Source organism: Scophthalmus maximus, chromosome 1 (genome assembly GCF_022379125.1).
Source record: "Scophthalmus maximus strain ysfricsl-2021 chromosome 1, ASM2237912v1, whole genome shotgun sequence".
Classification (NCBI taxonomy): Eukaryota; Metazoa; Chordata; class Actinopteri; order Pleuronectiformes; family Scophthalmidae; genus Scophthalmus; species Scophthalmus maximus.
This window is the reverse complement of record NC_061515.1, coordinates 23,348,135-23,370,416: the sequence shown is the minus strand read 5'-3', so window position 1 is coordinate 23,370,416 and position 22,282 is coordinate 23,348,135. Positions and strand designations below refer to the sequence as shown.

General features: G+C 44.2%; 1 protein-coding gene across 4 annotated transcripts in view; it reads left to right on the top strand.

Moving 5' to 3' along the window:
- LOC118299130 (receptor tyrosine-protein kinase erbB-4-like) overlaps window positions 1-22,282 on the top strand; it is a 226,021-nt gene that overhangs the window by 174,132 nt on the left and 29,607 nt on the right. For 3 of the 4 annotated variants that reach the window (XM_035622625.2, XM_035622616.2, XM_035622598.2), the window contains exons 16-20: window positions 1,513-1,557; window positions 3,974-4,106; window positions 10,665-10,787; window positions 12,261-12,359; window positions 16,107-16,292. In XM_035622625.2, coding sequence (XP_035478518.1) covers window positions 1,513-1,557; window positions 3,974-4,106; window positions 10,665-10,787; window positions 12,261-12,359; window positions 16,107-16,292 — 586 coding nt within the window. The remainder of the gene's footprint in view (window positions 1-1,512; window positions 1,558-3,973; window positions 4,107-10,664; window positions 10,788-12,260; window positions 12,360-16,106; window positions 16,293-22,282) is intronic. The other variant, XM_035622606.2, reaches the window with a different exon arrangement.

Below are 22,282 nucleotides of genomic sequence, written 5' to 3'. Positions count from 1 at the left end.
AAGGGTCCGCATCTCGCTGAAAGACGCGCCAGCATGGCAGATGATTTCACGGCGTCGCTGAGGATGAGAGCAACAAATACGAATAAAAAAAGGCACCGTCCTCAGTGAGAAATGCATGTACTGCTTATTGTCAGATCACTCCTTTGTTCTCTTGTTGACTCAGGAAGGAGCTTACACACACACACACACACACACACACACACACACACACACACACACACACACACACACACACACACACACACACACACACACACACACACACACACAACATTGGATGTGGACACTGATTGCTCATTAATTAGCGATTTGGTGCACCATTTAATTGACAGCACAGCGAATTTGGAAGAGCCACAGTTGTCACCGATTTAATTCCAAAGTAAGCCTGCTCTTCTAATTTGCAATGTAATTTGTTGTGTTCTGTGTACGCGTGCAGCACACACACACACACACACACACACACACACACACACACACACACACACACACACACACACACACACACACACACACACACACGCACGCGCATACAGAGAAGCATTCAAAAATTGTTCTCCTGTGTCTATCCTGCTGTTCAAAGTCCTCCACTCAAGGAGCGAGAATTAATGAGTAGCTAAGACTCTGCTCTAATCACTTCCTGCCTACCTAATGTTAAAAACTCCAAATCTCCCTAATCAGAGTGTGATCTGTGCCACGTTCCAGTGGTTTTGAGGAGCTGTAAGTGTTTCTCCTGTTTAGCAAGAAGGTAAATGTGATTCTGTTGAAGAGGCTGAATCACAAGGAGAAGCCCTTAAATCACACAAATAGCAAATGAAGACTAAATAAAGTACTATGGGCATGAATTAATTATGGATTAAAACAGCCGTATTTAATCAAAAAAGTATTACTTATATGAAAATACAATAAAGTAAAGTTGTGCTGTAGAAAACCAAAATCAAAGAACCAAAAGACACTAAAATGAGTCCCTTGAGCTGAGGGGAGTCACAGTCGAGTGATAATTCTCTATGCGTAAGAATTGACTGAAGTAATCACATGTTTAAAAAATCTAAAAACACCTATTCTGCATCATCACGCCCAATAATTCTCGAAACCACTCGATAGAGAAACAAATCACCTTCCCGCGCTGCCTCTGTAATTATTCCCACCAATTTGAGTTTCCATGAAAGAAGTACATTTTTTAATATACAGTGAAATGGTGCCGTGGTTCCTTTGTCTGGAATTTTGACTGTTTTCCGTTAATTTCCCTGCAGGGCCCGACAGAGCACTGCTCTGAGATCCGAATGAGTCAGGAATCCATTTTAATATCAAATGAAACGGAGAAGAACAACGCCTCCCCCGCCCGGAAGCCTCTTCCTGTCATATTGAGGGGCGGCCGGCCGCGTTTGCGGTTCAATTTTTCCACAGGTCCCTGCCCAGTGACAGCTGATTGACGCGGAAGAAAGACAACACGAGGTTTACTCATAACCTGTCCCCGATTTAATGGATGATCTCTTTGGTTTGTCTGCCCTGCAGGTGCGTCGGGCCAAGACTTCAAGATTGTGTTGGGATGATGGACAGGTAAGGGATCTTCGGATACATTTATAATGTGGGGATGGGAGATCGCCATCACATCCAGCCATCTCTTTAAGGCCTTTATTAAATATTGTCTCTTCACTCTCATTAACAACCCATGCAGCACAGCGCTGTTGCTCGGCCAGTTGTGTTTTTAACATTGTCAGAGAGATTATCTGCTGGTCTGATGTCTTTGTCGTCTAAATTTGTGTCAGTTACATTCGGCAGAGACTGTGTCAACTAGTTTGCCTTGCAAGTTTTATTTATGAGTTATTACGGGGCACAGCTCTTGTTGCTGGTTGCGTTGTGCTTATACTGCCATATTTGTGCCATAATTGCTTCTACCTTCTGATACTGTAGCTGCAAGTCTTAGATTTAAAAGCCCTGAATCCTAATGAGCTTCTTAATTAAAGTCAGAAAGTTTTGGTTTTGTCGGATTTAGGATCTGTGCTTTTAACCAGTTGTTGAATGGGGAGCAATGGAGAACTTCAATGCCTCTGTCAGAGTTTGAGAATAATCTGATTGAGAACTTGAGGACAGTTGGCGGGTTGCTCGTTCACAATCAATGAAATCTGATCAAACCACACCAACACAATTCTGATTCAGATTTTTTAAGAGTTAAACTCTTAACCCTAACTTTTTTGTCAGTCACGAATAAGTAATGTTGCAGTGAAATGCTCAAGATTTGAAGGCTTAGCTCAAATCAGCCTTAATAACTATTAAAACTTGAGAGCTGACTGCTGAAATACTTTTCGATGCATGTTTGAAAAAGAAAATGTACTTGAGACTTTAAAGCGTCTTTGCGCACTACATTGTTGTACTACAGCCGAGTAAACAAGAGTTAGACGTGATCAGCCACAGAACAGAAATAGGTTGAAGACGCAGCAACAGCTCTATTAAAATAACCCATAAAAAAACAAGTGAGCTTTACAATTAGAGCAAATTCAAAAGAGCAACAAACTCATTAGAATCGCACCAAACTAGCAAGCCCACAAAAAAAAAAAGTGGGTCCGGAGCTGTGTCTTCTGAACAAAGGAGAGAAAGTTGAGACCTCTTCCTTCACTCTGCGAAGGCGCTCCTGATCCTCCCGTCCCCAGGTGGTTCTTTTGCTCTTACAGCATTATCCCCCCGTCTCATCTGGTGACCCCGTGGCGCTCGCTCGGCTGTAAACCCGTTCCTCCTAATTATAGGAGTCCTTTCCCTTTTCCCTCACCTAGGTGCTTTCTCGCTCTCAGCTATGTGTCTCACCGCCAGTTCCTGCCCCCTGACTTTTGTTTCCTTCCCTCTCCTTCTCGTCCCGCCGTTCTCGTCTCCCGCGCGCAAAATGTAAATCTCTCTTCCTTTTCCCTTTTGCCCCAGTTTGTCAAATGTCTTTACTTTCCCTTTTTCTTCACACAATGTCTTGATATTTCCTCCGAATAAGTTTATTACCCATTGCCGGCGCATCTCCTTGTCCCTCTGCCCCTGTTCGACCCAATCCCTCCAAACTGCTGCATTGCTATTCACCACATGTCTTTATATCTCATTACGCCGAAGCCCTCAGCCTCTTTGTACATTTCCAAGATCCCCCTTCCCTAAGTCCGTCACAATCGATACGGCAAACGCCGTGGCACCTCGCTCTCCTAAAGCTCAATGGTACACGAGTCTTCCATTAGCTGCCAATGGCCTCTGCAACTAATAAAGTTTTGAGTGTCAGGTTAGAAGCAGGTCTTATTTTTATGCTACGTGGTTGCGTTATGTAAAAAAAAAAAAGAAAAAAGAGAGAGCTCAGGAGAGTGGCACTGACGAACAGGTGGAAATGAAAAATGGAACGCAGATGGTGGGGAAAGAGTGGAGAATAAAGAAAGAGTATGCGAAGGGCAGAATTGAGTGGTAGCATAACAGTAGACTAAAGTACAAGTGGTATGTAAATGGAAAATGCCTTAGTGGCATCATTAGTGAAGAGAAAGAGCTTTTAACTTACAACCTTTACACTTGCCTTAAGCAGAGTTTTCCCCAGAATACTTGCACGCTCGTTCTGATGGTATGTGCTTTTAACTCCTCATTTATTTTGAGGGTTTTGTAAAACTCTGATAAAGCGATGACTCGCTGCCATAGAAGCGGGATCCAGTCCGGTGTAACGCAAGCTGTAGCTTTTTTCACCCAAGTAATGCGAGCACATACCTTCAGAGTCTTTTTTCCTTCTGACCGGTGAACAAGAGCGACTGCGAGGGTGATCGTTTCAAGAACCAACTGTTTAACCGTGAAACTCTCTGAGTCTCGTGGTCGTCTCGATCAGAGCATCCATGGTCATGTTTCTTAGACAGTCAGTAGAGCAGCAGGTCGGAGAGTTTTTATCGCGATCGGCTGAGGTTTGCACTTTATTTCAAAGTTTTCAAAATCTTTCAGCAGTGTTGACACTTCTCTCTTCCTTTCCCTGCAGGACACCACTAATAGCAGCTGGCATTATCGGAGGTCTATTTATCATCGTCATTCTGGCGCTCAGCGTGGCTGTGTATGTCCGCCGCAAAAGCATCAAGAAGAAGCGGGCCTTGAGACGATTCCTAGAGACAGAGGTGAGAGGTCATAACCAACTTCTATTCTTTTTCCAACAGGAAATGCTTGTTCAAACTGCTGAAAATGCCATAGTGGTATTCTCACACTTTTAACTTATTTTTTTAATTTTTTTCTCATAACATTCACAAATGGGGAATTCATATTTTCTGCCTTTGCATCAACCAATTAAATTAGTCATGGATTTAGCCTGTGTACCGCTGCATATTGATCCCAAAGAGGAAATTGAAAAGGCTTCCTCTGCGATGGCTGCTGTGCGATTAGTGTGACAAAAGGAAAAGTATTATTTGAGATTTTTTTTGAGCAAACAAGCTCAAGACATGTCTTTTCTGTGGTTTTCTGCTCTTCATAAGGATGTTTTCTGAATCACATTTACTTTTTTTTTCCTGTTTGAAGATCCAATACCTCAAAGTTGAACTGCAGTTTTTGCAGACGGATGCCAAACACAATTAGACTCATAAGCAAACCTTGAAATATCAAACCTTGGCTGTGGTACTTAGCCAAACCACACTGTGCCTAGAAGAGTTTGAAATTATGCACGGCAGCCATCGCCCATCGATTTCGCCTTGACAAGGCCTCATTTCCTGGAAGCATTAGACAGGGTCGGCAGACTTGATATTCAAAGGAGATAGTCAAAGTGTAGGTGAGTCCAGGGTTTATGTGCACATGTGCGCTCATGCTCTGGTGGATCACCTTTGTGCCGCGACACGAAAGAACTCTATCCCCATTTGTTTCCTGTGTGTGCGGCTGCACAGTGATATCATCACTTCAGGTCTGCTCGGTGGCCTCGTCTGTAGGTGCGGGGCATTGCTTGCTTGTCAGTCTGCATTAGTATAATTTACAGGTAGAGGCAGCAGTGTTATAGACAGCTGTCAGGCCAGAGATGGGAATTGGAGGAGGGCGGCCTTGGGCACTTTCCGCCTCATCCCGGGCCACACACATCCATCTTAATCAACGGGCCCCTGTTCCGACAGCTTCCTGCCCGGGAGGGAAGTCGTAAGTCTGAGCAGATTCGCAACTGTACTGTCACAGAGAAGGAGGAGCCGGGGCGGATCAGGCTGGAGGGGGAATCCTCTCGACCCCTCGTGCACCTTCCTGTACAAGGTTGCCTCGTGACAGATTTTTGCTACTGCAAAGCCAAAGTTAACAGTCCACCGGGGCAACATGAAATACAGCTGGCCGCATCAATTTCCCCTGTCCTGCAAGGAGACCTAATTGGGTGTAAAAGTAATTAGACACAATCAAACACCTTACACGCCTGTGGCAGCCCGGCCCACGGTTAAGACAGACCACTCATTAAGTGTGGGTCATCGGATCAATCCCCACAGTGTCCCGAATTCACCCACATTACATCATCCGCCTTGTTGCAGTGGTGCCGAGCATGACACTGAACTGGCTCAGTCTTTGTAGGTCACCGAGGTTTCGGAGCATTAGCTGCACCGAAAATGTCTTTAACCTGTTTGTTATGATTTGTGGCTGCAAGCAAAGTAAATGTGTGTGTCTGTGATCTGTAGCCATCATTTGAACTTAAAACTGAAGGGTTTTAATCAAGAGAATTCAGCTGCAGAATAATTAAATACGTTGTACCTATTGGTCATATGCTTGCCTGTCCCATCCTTCCACTGTGTTTCGAAGGGAATCCGCTCAGTAGTTATTGTGTAATCTAAACCAACCAACCAACCAACCTGCTTTCCTACCTAAACTCTTTGGTAAAGTTAACCCCCCCCGAAAGAAAAATAATGAAAACCCAAAAAAACTGCACTCCTCGCAGTCTGTATCACACGTCACAGAGTTTCCAAACTGCGCGATAGGCTCAGGGACGCTGGTGAATGTCGACTCTCTGTTCAAACCAACAACAGCCCTGAGTCTACAGTTTTTGTGTGAATGGAGATCAAGCTTGTCTGGTTGAGGGATTTGGGGACAGCGGAGGCTCAGGGACCCCCCCCCCCCTTCTCTCTCCCCCCCTTGTCTGCCTTAGCTTATTAAACAGAGAGCTCACCTCTTGTGTCGTGGGAAACAATGCTTCCGGTCCATCCCGCCGTAGTGCGTTGTGAGCGCTCGGCCCGGCTGTTCCACATCAAGGACATGGGTGAAGGCTGTTGCACTGTGCTGAACAGCAAGACACACTGTTTTGTTTCTTTATTTTTGGACTATTTTACTTCTGTCTCTCCCCTTTTTTTTGTTCTCCATTTTGATCTCTGCGCCTCTATGCATCTGTCTCTTTTGCAAGCAGCCACTTTATTCTTCTGTATTCTCTTTTTCCACTCTGGCTTTGTGTTTTGTTTTTTTTCTTCTCCATCTCTCTCACCTTAAAAGAAATATAGAGACTAACATAAACACAAGCATGTCTCGCACCGTGGTGCCTTTTGAAGAATACCCTGAAAACAAATTGCTTTTGCGCAGGCAGAGACAGAACAAACAGCAGCGTCCCCTCACTGTTGTGGAGTCACCCCGGGCCTTGAACTTTCACCCCAGTCCAATGAAGCAGGACTAATGCGCTTGCGATCGCCCTCTCTCCCACCACCTAAACCCCAAGGTCCTCCTCCAGCTATTTTCTGCAGACACGCACCGTGTGAGTGTTTCAGCACCACAGGCTGTGGATAGGGCCCCCCCCCCCCGTTAGGAGAAGGATTTCAGTGTTTGGTGGAGCTGGACAGCTCTTATCGTTCACCCAGGGGTAGGCTGACTGAACAGAGGCACGAGACATCATTATAAATACATATAGTGCAGCCAAGCATTGTTCAAACAAACTGGACCTGATGTTCTATTAAATTAAGATTCAAAAGACAGCGCATATGTCACGTCGGCTATCATAGAATGTGAACGTAGAACTTAAACAGCTTCAACAGTAACAAAAATGCAATAATTACAGAACCTTAGTTCATCTGTGTAGTTAGTTCCTAACAGATTATTTACCAAATTCTAACTATCCCACTGACCCTAAATGTGTCAGGGATATCTCATCTCAGAGCAACATTTAAGGATAATTCTGGATTATTACAACCTTGATTTTAGTTCATGTTTTGTCTCTCAGTCCTTAAATGTGTGGGTTTGGGAAAAAGTCAGATTCAATCGTATTTGGTCGGGGAGAAAAAAAGAGAGTTTACCTCCCGACTTCTCGGTGTTACCTTCTTACACGTACATACAAATTACATGAGAAATGAGGGGATATTACAGACATTTGGTTTTATTTCGAACTAAATTGGTTTAAATCATCTAGCACCCAGCGCTTGATAGTTTTCATCTTTTCCTCCTTTCTTTTACCTATCTGCCATCCTACCTCTTCATCCTGAAACGCAATTACATGAGCCTGTTTTGAACCCCGATTGGGCCAGTCAGCCCTTTAGAATGAAAGTGCACAGAGCGCAAAACCTTCATTATTCCCACAAACAACTCCCACATTGGTACAGAACAGAACATATCACAAACAGTGTTGAAAAATATGGTCGACATTAAATTCCAGATACCAGTGCTGGTCCCCCCCCACACCGCGATCGCTGTTAGGCAAAACTTTGTGGCGTCACAGTCTTGCTTCACCTGATTTCCATTCACCGGCACAACAAGTGCAGCTTTTTATGTTGGTAATGTGAACATTAAAGGGTGCACCCGAGGGTTCGTGGAACAAGTTTATATTTGAGGACACTGTTTTACTTATTCAATACACAATAATTCTGTGAATGTATTCCAGCCCGAGGCTTGAACCTCCTGCATATTTGTCCAATGAAGCATCTGAATCCTCTCTGCCGCGCCGCCAGTGAAGCTCATTTGGCAAAGGCACGGCGCATTATTAGCTGGTAAATAAAGTATCGTGGTGAGTGTGTGTGTGTGTGAGAGAGCGTCCGAGCTCAAGAGCGGTTTGTAGGCATTGGGTTTGCATCTTATTTAACGGTCCTCTCCTCTCCTCTCCTCTCCTCATCAGTCCAGTACGGCGTTGTCCTAATGAGACAATAACAGCTACAGGCTGTTACCATCTGCTCTTGTTCCTGCTCCCGGAGCTTCGACTCTGCTCCCTCTTTCCGAAAATCGCTCTGTTCCTCTCTACCTGCAGCCTCACTTTTATTCTTCTTATTCAAGCTATGTCATGCACAAAAAACACCCTGATGCAAATACTGCTCTTTGGACAAATACCAGGCTGATATGATGGATGCGACCGGAGCTTGTCCTTCTTGTCGCCATAAATAAAGTCGACAGCCGCTGTTTTCTGCGTAATGTAATAGTCAATTTGAAGGTCTGACTCTATATCCTCCGCCACTTAACCTGGGTCACCTTGACCAAAATGTTCAGGAGAGTTTGAATTTGACAGGATTCTCTAAATGCCGTCTACCACTGAGAATGTAACCGAGTAAGAGGTTGCCCTCAACGCAATCGAGTCGTACAATCGTGGGCCATAAAGGAAAAACCTAAAGGACACGCAATGAGGTGGATAAAAGGATAGAGTAATAAGAGCAATACAAACGAATCATAAATGTAACGCTAAACATACAGTCTAAAACCACAGAGCCTGAAAAGGAACTGCCAGTCAGCAGTGAGTCGATACAGTTACAGGGATGTATTTAAATGTTTGTAATAACAGATATCGCGTTTTAGACAGAGGGTGATAAGAGGAGCTGCAGGAATGTGCAGTATAAGAACACTGATGCCTTGTCTGAACATTAGGGCATGTAAACCTTTTCAAGTGGTAACCCAAATTAAAAGTGTGAACCTGAATAGGAGCATAATATGTCACCTTTACATTTTGTTTACAAAGTTTACAAATCTGCGACAACCTAGCAAGAGTTTGTTGACACTTGGGAATCCTCAGTGCAGAAGTACAGAAGTGGACTGCATTAACATGCACAAACAGTTAATAGCTTGATACCAATGCACTAATCCTCTCACAGTTAGCCATTAATGATGGCAGTGGGTACTCACAAACCTTTTTTTTTTTTTTTTGTAGAGAATGACACAGAAACAGAATCCTTGTTTTTCTGGGCCCAATTATTGTCAAATAAATGTGTCCAATATTGGCCGGCAGTGCTGTTTTTTTTCTCATATGTTGTTGAACTCACTGTGAGAGAGAAATAAAATAGTAAAATATTCCTCATTTGCAACTTGTTTTCCCTTTGTGCAGGAGATATACTGCCACTTACTTGCTTCTAGAATATTCTTGAAAAGTGTCAGTATCTTCACCTGGCAAAGCAAAACTGCATGGACATAACAAACAATATCACCTCGGGGTCCATTTAGTAGCTGTTACGGAAGGCCTTAGAGCTTCTTCAGCAGATGGTTTGCCCAAATGTCATCAAATTCTTTAAAAAAAGTTAACACTCAGTCCCACGCAGGTGAAAATTGGATTTTGGGACATGATGGACCAACAAAGGTTTTCCGTGACGCGCCAATATTGCACAATCACTCAGCGTTAACTTCTGGCGTCTCAATCTCACTTACTCTCCTGTGGCATTTACACCCCCACCCCCTTCTCCGGCTGCTGACTCACTTCCTGCAGTGATATCCCAGCGGGTTTACACCGCGCCCCCCCCCAGGCCCAGCAATAACAAGTTGCCATTAAATGGCGCGTCATTGCCGAGCTTCGGGCAATGTCGTCCATTCTGCGGACCGGGGCCCGGCGGTAGACTCGTCGTCCCCATTGTGCTGATGGTTTTATATCACATTGAATAAGTGCTCGTGCGGCTGAACAACTGATGTATGGTCTCATTATATTGTTTGACAGCCGCGGTTGAGCTGGGTGATTATGCCGCTGATAAACCGCGGCGGATGAGGGACCCGCTAGGCTGATAGGCTCATTAAGACGTGTATTGATCAGAGGCATTGACTTATTTTGTGTGTCTGTGTTTTGTGGTCTGATATGTCCTGTGTGTGTGTGTGTGTGTGTGTGTGTGTGTGTGTGTGTGTGTGTGTGTGTGTGTGTGTGTGTGTGTGTGTGTGTGTGTGTGTGTGTGTGTGTGTGTGTGTGTGTGTGTGTGTGTGTGTGTGTGTGTGTGTGTGTGTGTGTGTGTGTGTGTCCTCCCCCCTGGCTCAGATCTTTAAACAGCTCGGTTACAGGTGCCAGCTCCTGCTCTTTATATTTAGTAGCCAGGGCTTTGTCGAGCGGCGCGCTGTGAGGCGGGTGGCCGGCCAGCTGCTGGGATGCTGTTCAGTGTCAGCTGTTCGTGGCAGCCAGGCAGCGCGGAGGAGGCTCGTCATAACCTTGAATTTGGAATTTGTTTTGTATGTGCACAGCTGGTGAGCTGCTACTCTTTGTCAGCTGTGATAGCAGCTGACACCAGCCTGTGATTTGTTTAGCGGTGGGCACACTGCAGCCCACACTGATGACTGCCAGTTTTGACAGAACTTCACGTTCACACCCCATGGATGTGAATTATTATTGTCTTTAATAAATGTATAAATGTGTGTGTGTATTGCAAAATCACGACTACCAGAACCCAGGTGCCAAGATGAAGTTAAAAATAGTCTTCAGACCAAAAGAAAGGCACAGGTTCCTTGCAGTTTCACAATAAAAGCATACAACTAAGTAAGTGTATAAATAATAAAAATATTTTGTGTGTCTGTTGTGTTTTCAGCTAGTGGAGCCTCTGACCCCCAGCGGAACGGCCCCTAACCAGGCTCAGCTGCGGATCCTGAAAGAGACGGAGCTGAAGAGGGTCAAGATTCTGGGCTCAGGAGCCTTCGGAACCGTCTACAAGGTCAGTGTGTGTGTGTGTGTGTGTGTGTGTGTGTGTGTGTGTGTGTGTGTGTGTGTGTGTGTGTGTGTGTGTGTGTGTGTGTGTGTGTGTGTGTGTGTGTGTGTGTGTGTGTGTGTGTGTGTGTGTGTGTGTGTGTGTGTGCCACAGACTGTATATGAAGACAGACGATATGACAGCTCTGCAAAAGTGAAGCCCAATCATCTTGATGTTTGTACAGTGGGAGGCAGTGGAGACGCCTCCGTGCTCTTACACGAATCGGGTTTATTCGTATGTGTGAAGGTGTGTGTGTACATGACTCACACACCAGTCCTCTATCAAATGTGCAGCCTCCAGTTTATAAATTCAAGCGACAGCAAGTCAGCTCAGTGGCGAAGGAGACACCCGAGCACAACGTTTCTTTCCTATAGACGCTGACCTCTCACCCGCAGCACATTCCCGCTCGACAGCCTAAACAATAAGTAAAAAACATTTCCCTTTGTATCAGTGTTTCCTGACGGACATGAGCCTTGGGCGGCCCAAGGAAATGGAACAGAAACTGCTGTTTGCTTGCCAAATCCACTGCCCTTGGCCCAAAATTATTCACCTCACCCTGAAACTCAGCAAACACATTGAATAAATACCCTACTCTCTACCAGCACTCTTCACTCAATATCAGTATTGATGGGCTTTTGATACCTGTATATTATTGCAAATAATTTGGACACGTAGTCTGCCATCCATTTATAGCCCAAATTATGATCCACAGCTCTTTGCCTGTAGCAGGTGATTGAGTTTAAGCGCCACAAAGTGGATAAAATTGTAACATGCCTTCATTTTAATTCTCTTCTCTTGTGACTTTATTGAAAGTGTTCAAAGCCGAGTGGCAACGCACCGTGACGTCACCCGTTGGTTTGTGAGCTTCCGTTTTGAAGCATCGAGGTTCGCTTTTTTTTTTTTAACTGGCCGTAGGGTTGGGGTTGGGTCTGACTGAGAGCTCGTCCACTGGGCGCCCACCTTCTCCTGCAACAATGCAACGATTGAATTGACCAGCTGTAGATCATGCGCTATCCACTCTCTGCTGCTTTATTTTCTATTTTACTCACAATTAGACCACAATTTACAAAAATGAAAGTCATGCTGTGTTGAAGAAGACCATAGACTCCTCAGGAAAATGTATACTGAAGTGAGAAGTAGAGTTATTTTTATTTATTGGTTCCAGAGAATACAGGCTTCAATTTTCCAGACCCAGTGACTTTGTCCATCTTTTTATACAGTCTATGGTTCAAACTCACCTGAGAACAGGGTAGCAGCTATAAATATTGGACGTATTTTGTTTTGACCTCATAAACACGGGCCATGAATATGCAAAAACACATTTAGGTGAATCACACCTGCAGAGGGATGTTGACGGGACAGTAGATGTCACCACACACAGACAGGAGCCATCAACATCATTATGAGACTTGTGCTTGTATATGTTCATATATATTTCAGGGCATCTGGGTCCCAGAGGGTGAGACGGTGAAGATCCCTGTGGCTATTAAAATCCTCAACGAGACCACCGGTCCTAAAGCCAACGTGGAGTTCATGGACGTGAGTATTTTTTACTGCCACAATTTCGGTCCACTTTCATCTCGTCGGTTTGTGTCTGTGTCTGTGCCATGAAACCTTGTCAAAGGAGATAGCACAAGCCCGTCTCTTGGTGGGATTGGGCATTTTCGCCGGTAAAATTCTTACGAGAGTACCATCTCAGATACAATCAGATACAGTCATAAAGTGAGCTCCGCCGTACAGCCGTCCGTGTTTTGAACGGGACACTATTAAGAAAACAGCACTTGTTTATGAGATGTGACTTTATTGGAATCCAGGAGCGACGGCGGGGAGAGGAAGGGGGAGCGAGGGGAGTTTCCATTTTTTCCCACCTCATCTGTCACCGTCCTCCTTTCTCTTCCTTCATCTTCATATTTTTTTTTTTTTATTTCAGAAATTCCCAGAAGTGACCCACCTCACCTGAGCATGGCTCCATTATTTTCTTCTTATATTTTTTTCTATAATCATTCAACGGTTCCCTCTCTTCTCCTGCTGTGACAAGTATTAGTCATTCCACCGAAACATTGCTCAACTCTTTTTGTGAATGGGGCACTTTACGAGCCAAAAATACCCAGAATTCTCTGTTTTTCAATTCCTCAAAAAGTAACCTGTTCAGTTTTTAAAGTAGTATTAAAACTTCTTTAAGATACCTTGATTTAAGTAAACCTTGCTAGAATTGCTTATTTGCTGAAGCCTGTTTTCATATTGATTGTTTTTTTTTATTGTAAAAACATTGACATTGCTGTCAGTGTGATGAATTTATAATACATTAACTTTAATAATACCTTCCAGCGACACAGCTGCGAATCTTCGTTTTCTCTCAGTTTCTCTCCTTTCTACGCCTGCATCTTTCTTTCTACCTCCGCCCTCTCCCCCCTTCGCTCCCGGCTCCTCCCAGCGGGGGTCTCTGTCCATCCAGAGCCAATATGCTCTGTCTGCCGGCTTGTTAAACAGCAATCTAAAGGCAGGCTCACGCCTCACCACTGGGAAACTAGCCACTGGAGTGCCAGCTCCAAACACACTCCGGAAAAAACTTACACATACACACGCTAACGCACACACACGCAATCTAACAGCGCACGCTTTACAACAAAAGGCTCCCCAGGTGGCGGTGGCCTCACTCGCATGTGAGAGATGCAGGCTTATTTGCCTGTGTTGGCAAATAAGTGAGCGACCGACACGTGAAAAACTCTCATCTAGTGCATTTTGATGCGCACGCACACACACCCACATATGCTGGAACATGCACCGGTTTCTGTCAGTCTATCACCCAGGGTGTGTGTGTGTGTGTGTGTGTGTGTGTGTGTGTGTGTGTGTGTGTGTGTGTGTGTGTGTGTGTGTGTGTGTGTGTGTGTGTGTGTGTGTGTGTGTGTGTGTGTGTGTGTGTGTGTGTGTGTGTGTGTGTGTGTGTGTGTGTGTGTGAGATAGAAAGTGAGCAAGTGAGTTAGACGTGGAAGGAGGGTCACGCGGCGGTAATGGAGGTCGGCACTGAGGGAGATGAGAGAAACCAAAATACACACACACACACAAACACACACATCTGTACACGCTTCACAAGTCCATGTAACGTTTGCCCAAGGAGTAGAACGCTAGAGAAGGAATTTAGCCCGACATAGTTTACGACTCCGGGGCCTTTTGGGATCTTTCTGTCACACACACACACCGTTCCCCCTTCCTCCCTTTCCTTTTTCTTCCTCTCTTGATCCCGACGTGGGAGCCACAACCGCTCTAGAGGTGGCTGGAGTCGTATAACATTGAGCGGTTGGGGGGGGGGGAGCAGGTGGTTTTATGAAGTGGAGATGTAGTGGTACTACTCTGGGCTGTGAGGCTCTGCTTAAATCAGGGTACTGATGGTGCCAAAAGCTCCTCCGTGGCCTCTGGCCCCCCTCCTGTTTAGAATTAATCTACCCACACCCACAGCACCACCGCGCTCCCTCCGAACTCATTCTTTGGCATCTAAATTTAAAAAGGCACCTCATCTATCTATCAGCTGCCCTGGGGGCCAAGCCTCGATATACACCTCCTCGACCATTTGCTGTATGTAGAGACCGCGAGAGGGAGAGAGAGGGAGAGAGAGGGAGAGAGAGGGAGAGAGAGAGAGAGAGAGAGAGAGAGAGAGAGAGAGTGAGAGAGTGTGTGTGATCGCGAGTGTATTAGAGAGCTGCCAAGAGAGTGTCCACATGCACAAGAGTGTGTGAATGACAGCGAAAGGGAGAGAGAGGGAGAGCATGAAATGAGAATGACTGAAGTGAGTGTTTTTAAGCAGTGCCTCTGAGTGCAGCTTCTGCTCCGCCGTAATGCATATGCACGCCAGCCCCATAACACTTCATCACCAGCACACATCCTCCCGCTTGCAGCTCCGCAATAACAATTACCCGGCATTGATTCTCAAATGTTCAAACCTTCGCGTGCATCTGGTGCAAGAGAGAGACGGAGATGAGAGGGAGGACGCCAGAAAATGTGTTTACGCACCGAATCAAACCAGACGGGAAAAAAATCAGAAGTAGCTCTTGGAATCAGACACGCAGTGACTTTGTATTAGACAGCACAAGGAATAATAATCACAACTCGGTCTCCTTTGAGTGTTTCGATTGTGATGGTGCAACGTAGACGTCTGTGTCTCAAAATATAGATGAAATAGGCAGCTTTGTGCAGCTTTGAAGAAGGTTTTTCTGCAAGAATGCACAGTGGTCAGATGCTGTGCATGCAGATATAGCCGTCGGCCCACAAGTATTCATTCATGCATCTTACCCCACCTCCACTTGGGAGTCTTTGGAATTCAGTGTAGAATTATTCAAGGATAATAGATGCATGGACACACATGCTGAGTTCTCCTTTTTTTTTAGCATACCTTCATTCCAGTGGTTCCTGATGTGAGCCTCGAGACGCCCTCACAGCTCCCAAGAAAAAACTGGAGGGATCACCAGATACGGAGACACAAAATTAGTTTTCCTTATTTTTTACAAAAACATATATTTTTTAAGGGGGTCACAAGCCAAAACAAAAAAAAAAAAACCCTACTATTTTAATTAATTAAAATATTGACCGGCTGCAACTTCTCAAAATGCTGTGGCTGGGACCTGAACCAAAGCCAGGAAACAATATCACACCAGTATTAGCATCACTTCACTGACTGAGAATAGATTTAGAAATTATCTTCCTTGTGTTTGAAGCCAAAATGAAATGGCCTGGCACCATCTTATCTCTCAGATTGTCAAGTGTGTTCAAAAACCACTCTCTGAGGTCAATTAATGCTGGCTCTCTGAATGTGCCACACACAAACTGCAAGAAATACACATACACACACACACCCCAACAATTTGATGCAAACTCCCACCACAAATTAGAAATGCATCCTCTGTCGACACATGTAAAAAAAACTGCTTAAAACTTATTGTCTCAAGGTCTTGCTTTTAGGTTATTATTTTATAGTAATTCTAACATTGTTTTAATTTTATTGTTTTAAATCCTTCATTGTTTAAATATGTTCTGTTCCTAAGCTTTTGTTTTTCAATTTTCACAACCTTTTTCAGGTAAAGTAGCATATTCTATGCAAATTGCTATATAAATAAACTTGGTTGACACTGGTATAGCTCTGCAGCACATAAATGGAACCTGCTCTGCGGAAAAAAATGATGTTATTAGGAAGAGTATATACAAGAGGTACTATAGGATGATTTTTCATTTACATCCATGAATTCCAACAGTCCTCTTAGTCCCCCTTTGTCTTCTTCCCCCCCTCTCACCCAGGAGGCCCTGATCATGGCCAGCATGGAGCACCCCCACCTGGTGCGTCTGCTGGGCGTCTGCCTGAGCCCCACCATCCAGCTGGTCACCCAGCTCATGCCCCACGGCTGCCTCCTCGACTATGTGCACGAGCACAAGGACAACATTGGCTCGCAGCTGCTGCTCAACTGGTGTGTCCAAATAGCCAAGGTAAGCAATTGTTACAATAAGGCAAAAAAGAGGATGTGTGGTGCCACTGCAGAGTTTTGCTATAGGTTTTTATTGGTCTGCCTTGGTGTTGTGTCTGCCCAAACCATCGTTTGATGGATGGTGGCATGTCTGGTGGGCCAGCACCAAATTATTGAAACAGCTTTCAAAACAGTTTTGAACTGCTCTCACAAATGTCACTGCTATGCATGACCTTTTTCCATCCTCAGGTTTCCGATGTCGCTGTCCAGGCTCAGTGGCATTGTATCAAGATCTACATTATGTGAAACGTTTTGCCGCGAACTCGGATCAGTCGGAAAATAATCAAGCTGTATATTTGAAAGCCCTTTCATTTTGAGCACAAATACTGAGCTGTTGGTGTTGACTTTCCAGTATAAATAACTTCACATTTGCTCCTGTTGATCCTAATTATCCTCACTGCTTGACACGCTCGTCATTTTCCCCTGTTCAGCGGCACACACGCCTAGTTTGCCTCGAACTCCGTCTGAGAAGCACATTCACACACACACTATTCCCTCAGGAAACGAGTGACAATGCAAGAAATTAACAAATTAGAGTTCATTCTTCGCCGCTCAAACGAAATCCGCACTGTGACTCGGTGAAACGGCAGCGGCGCTTGAAATATACTGTGTACTTTTGCTTGCCCAAATAACATGTGTGTTTTGTTTGCAAATTGAGACGATGCCGCCTGGCAGCTTGACGCTGTCACTGCCTGGTAAGATTTAACTTCTCTGAGTTATAACTACAGCATGGCGGTGCGGTGCGAGGCGCCTGGTACACGCTGCGCGGGCAGACATATGCTGTGATGCAGAGGCATCATCAGCTCTGGAAGCAGCCACAGAAAGACTGTCTGACAAGGGGCTGATTTATCGCCGGCTCTGATCAGCCAAATAAGATTTTATACAAAAACTGTTCATGTTTTTTTAGCTTTGCCTCCAGGAAATGCATGCCTACAATTACAGTCTATAGAATTTAGGGCTCCTATATTGTATTCAGATTGCATTTATTTAAAAAGCAAAGTTTCAATACAACGTGTATCCTGCCGATGGATGAGAGCGCAGTGATCTAAGCTGTGTGAGCGAGAGCCGGTGAAGATGAGGAAAACATCTATGCGAGCCATCCATTGTGGTTGTGGGGTCATCCCTATGTTCCCTCAGCCCTGTGTTCCCCCAAGGACGTCCCCCCAAATTAGGCCCTGTTTTCCCTCAGCCCTGTGTTCCCTCATTTCTATTAAATTACCCCTGCATCAAAAGTAGGCTCTATGTTAAGCTGAGGGAACATAGGGTTGAGGGAACATAGGGTTGCGAAACATATGGTTGTGGGAACATTTGATTGAGGGAACACAGGGTTGAGGGAACATAGAGCTGAGGGAAAATAGACATGCTCCCATGGTTGTTCCCAGTTATGGAGAGTTTTTAGCTCCCTAACCAGGCTGCTAAAACTGTACAAGCTGTTCCTCTTTTGACATTTGTGTGTAGCATGGGAAAACCAAGATTGATGGCATCGGATTTGTCATCAGACACATACTTAATGAGGCTAAGTGTAAATACATTTTTCTACCAGGTGTGAATCAGACTTTATTTCACCACAAAAGACGCAGTGCTGCTTTCAGTTGTTCAGAATGAATATTTTAATCAACGGTTTTGATATCGTTTTCCTTTTCTGAGATGTTTGATTACACTTGCGTGAGTGATATTGTTTCAGAAAACCAATCTTTGAAATGCCTACTCCACAACGTGGGACGACCAAGATTGTTGTTTTAAATGAAGGGCCCATTACGGAGTCAACAGCTCTTCATAACACACAGCTTGAAGGCGTGCTAATGTAGCTCCCTAACAAACCAGCACACTACCACGAAAACCCCCCCCAATAAAACCCATAAACTGCAACCGCAGATAATTTCCTGTTTCTATAGAATCCCTTTACCAGTCAATCTGTTTGCATTGATTGATATTGATCATAGCTAATGACAATATATCCTCTTGTTCCATGAGTCAGTGATGGGAGCGTCCGCTTCACTGGGTTGGGCTTTAAGTGTGGGAGGCCTTAACCCTTTACCCCCCCGTGTGATGGATGAACCCCCCGAGAGCTTGCGGAACAGGTTACTTAAGCAGGTACTTATTGCCATAATTGGATTCGATTTCACCTGTGGCGGCAGGAGGGGGAAGTGTCAGTTTCTCGGCGGTTCTTAAAGTGAGGATGAGGATGAGGAAGAAAGAGGATTATGCACCACTCTCCTCGAACCCCACGTCACTCTGACGTCCAATTCAGCAAATACACTGTGACTGATGGCAATGACTCCCATTCGTTCCTGTTAGTGCAGAGCGTTGATGAAGCTCAGTTGATTGATAGATAATCTGTTTTGATTGAGTGTATAATTGAATCAATGTAGAGGAATCAAAAGGGTTTCTCGTGTTCCTGTTATCTTCAGAAAAAAACGGCACTTTCCGTCAATGCTTCCAATTTCCTCAATAATAAGGTGTCCGGAGGCTGGTTAGACTCCCACCGCATGGTGCTTATTGATCAGTCAAGGTTTATGAGAGGAAATGACACATCACTTTGTATTATCAATCAATCAATCAATCAATCAAACTTTTTGTTTGTATAGCACCTTTCAGGTTAGTGCAGTTCAAAGCGCTTTACAAATGACTGAGAAGAAAATAAGACAAAACAAATAAAAATTCATCACAATGAGAAACCGCAATTATAGAATTTAAAAGTCATAATACCAATGAAAGATATATTTATAATCCTTTGAAGAAAGATAAAGAGAGTAAAAGCAGATCATAATAATCATAATAATAAAACATAAAATTGTTGGTGGATTAAGGAATCGTTCTTTGTCAGTTGAAAAAAATCTAAGCGCCAGTGCAAATATTGATTCACCCTAAGTATGAAATATAACGTAATGTTAACTTTTTTTTGTGTTGCGTTTTTTACCCAATGACTACACGAACAGCGACACAGTGACCGCAAACTAAGCCAAACTGAAACGAAGTCTTCCAAATGTTCATAATATTACTGAGCATGAATCAATTAGGGTTTTTACGCCTTACTGACACAAATGTGTCTGGTTTTTCCAGACCCCACAATCCTCCACTCGTTGAGTTAAAGCGCTCGCAGCACATTACAGCCAGGTAGCTTCCTCTGGTATATTAGCCTCCTGGATCCGCCTCACCGGTCCTCCATCACATAGCCATAGGTATTTTTCAAGCCCGAAAGGAAAGATATGCTCTGAGGTGCAACCGTGAGCATTAATGTGTCTTTGCGTTCACGTGATGAGTGTGTGTGTGCGCCAAATAAATAACACAGAGCCCTCTCCCCTCCCTCCTCTGAGTGATCTTTTCACTCTCAAGGTAATGACGGGGAACCTCTCCTCCAAGAGAACCAGCATCCTCCTGAAGACACTCAATTTTCTGGCAAAGGGGAGATCCCTATGTCCTCAATTAGCTTTGGAGAGGGTGTTGTTATGACAGAGGAAAGGAGGGAGAGAAGTTCAAGAAAGAACAAAATAAGGATATTTGCAGCATCCCAAAGGCCACAGGAAGTATGGACGCAGAGCACGGATTTACTGCTATATTTCCAGGCTTTGTGCTAAGCTAAACAGCTGCTCCCTCAGGCTTCCGATTGAATAGTCTTTCACAACAGTGGCATACCTTTTTTTCTAGTTAATACAAAGTTTATTCAAAATGTGGAAATTTGCCTTAAAGTAAAGTTTTAACACAAATGCAAAAGCAAATTTTTGCATCGCGGTACTCGCGCCGCAGGAACATTTGTGCCTTTTCTTGTCAATAATGCGATTAAACACACCCAGGGAATATTCACCCGTTCTTCCTTCCACTTTTAACGACAAACCTTTCACACACACACACACACACACACACACACACACACACACACACACACACACACACACACACACACACACACACACACACACACACAGACACACACACGTAACATGAGTAACATGAACTGTTGAATGCGAAAAAGGCAGACAGGAATAATGGGAATGCCAGGTCATGATATAGATAGCAACATGTGCCAAAGAGATCGGGGTGCCCACACACAGCGATAATTTTATAGTTTTATCCACTAGACGTCTCAACCTCTATAAATTCCAACCTCAGGCAAGTGAAGCTAATGAAGCCAATGATGCAAATACCACGTTTTTGCTTTGACTTTGTATGCAATTTCATTGCGCAGAAAATTTCCATTGGGTTCAGTGTCACCACGTCAGAGTAATTATGCATTGATTATGTATTATGCATTAAATTTTGATCAATTTGAAGTTAGTTTAAGCTAAATCTTACTGTCATGTTTTATAAGATGATTGTATATTGGTGAAACATTTGCAACAGTAGCTGTAGCAACTTTATCTTACCATATTATTATCCAGTAATTGTATGTGTTATATTATAACTTTATGAGCAAAATTAGCTATGCCAATGCTGAACATGTTTTAGCCTGTTAGGCTAAAACATCAACTTTACTGAAGAATTCCTCAAGTAATTTGAGCATTTCCTGTCACATCAGACTGTAAACGGACATTCCCCCTGCTCGCCACGATCATCGCTCTCCTTCGCAACGGGTCAACGAGTGTAAACATAATTTACTTTACCGTTAATAAATGCACTCCACAGTCTCCTATTCATAAGCGAGTCAAGGGAAACCTTCCCATCATCGCTCTTTATCACGAAGTGAATGGAAGAATGTACCACAATTATTTGGGGAAATATAATTAAGCGTGCCAGGGGGCTGATAATGTTCGACACAATCCAATCCAAAATAAAAATATTTACCGGTGAAATTTAGTGCCGTGAAAATATCAAAGCAGCATAAAATGGAAAAACAAGTAGCTGAGAACCGTCCTTGATTAAAGTATTTAAGAGAAAAATGATGAAGGCTAAGCTAAGGATAAGCCTGAAGCAGAGCTCAGCGGTAAGAAGTCAAAGAACGCCTGGAACTGAATGAAAACTAGGATATGACCACAGAGCAAGGGCAACAGGGGAGTCGCTTTGGGTGGTTGAAGTTCACCACCTGCCTGATGAACTTAATGATTTTTTATTCTAAGGGTGGATATTATCGACGGGTAAGATGAAAAGATTGAATAGACCTTGCCTTCTTCAGTATTTGGTATTTTAGTATTTGCCGTGAAGAGACTGGATAACCTTTTAATATGCACTGAGACTAAAAGGTCCAGGACCTGAGAACTTGTGCAGACCAGCTCTGGTGCCTCTATAAGTATTTTTATTTATTTATTTTCCATTTCCCTGATAATTTTTTTTGATTTAATGATGATGCTGTCCTATCTGCAAACCCGCACCAGGCATGAAAGAAACAAGGCGAGTTCCCATTTCACCATAACGTCGTGGCAATTAGCCAGAGCCCGCCGCCGCCACCGCCACAACAACAGCATAAACACCAGCCGTATGTGGGCTCTGACCCGGGCAGTTGACCGCTGCGCTGCAAATTGATTGGCCGAGGCCTGTCGCCAGGCAGTGACTCTTCATCACTGAGTGTTTTGGGCATTGAGATAATGGCCCCCATTAATCTACAACCACACTCTGGGCTGCCCCACTCCTACTGCCACACACACACACACACACACACGCACACACACAGTGACCGATATTCAAGTAGCAACACACACGGACTCACAGACCTAATGCAGGACACAGAGGACTTTTGATTTTTGTGAATGGCTTTTTAATTTATTTTCAGTCTTTCATTTCCTCTTTCCTCCACTTTTCTTTTCTTCTCCTCTTCTTTATTTTCTTTCCCTTCCCCCCCACCCCCCCTTTCCTCTGGTGTTATGTCCTGCCCTTTCCTTATCATCCCTTTTTTTATTGTACTTTCCTTTTTATATTTTTTCCCGATTCTGTCCTCTCCATTGTTTATTTCCCTACATGTTAACTCTTTTCCTCCCCTACACTTGCATTTCCATTTTTTTTTACATCTTAATGTCCTTC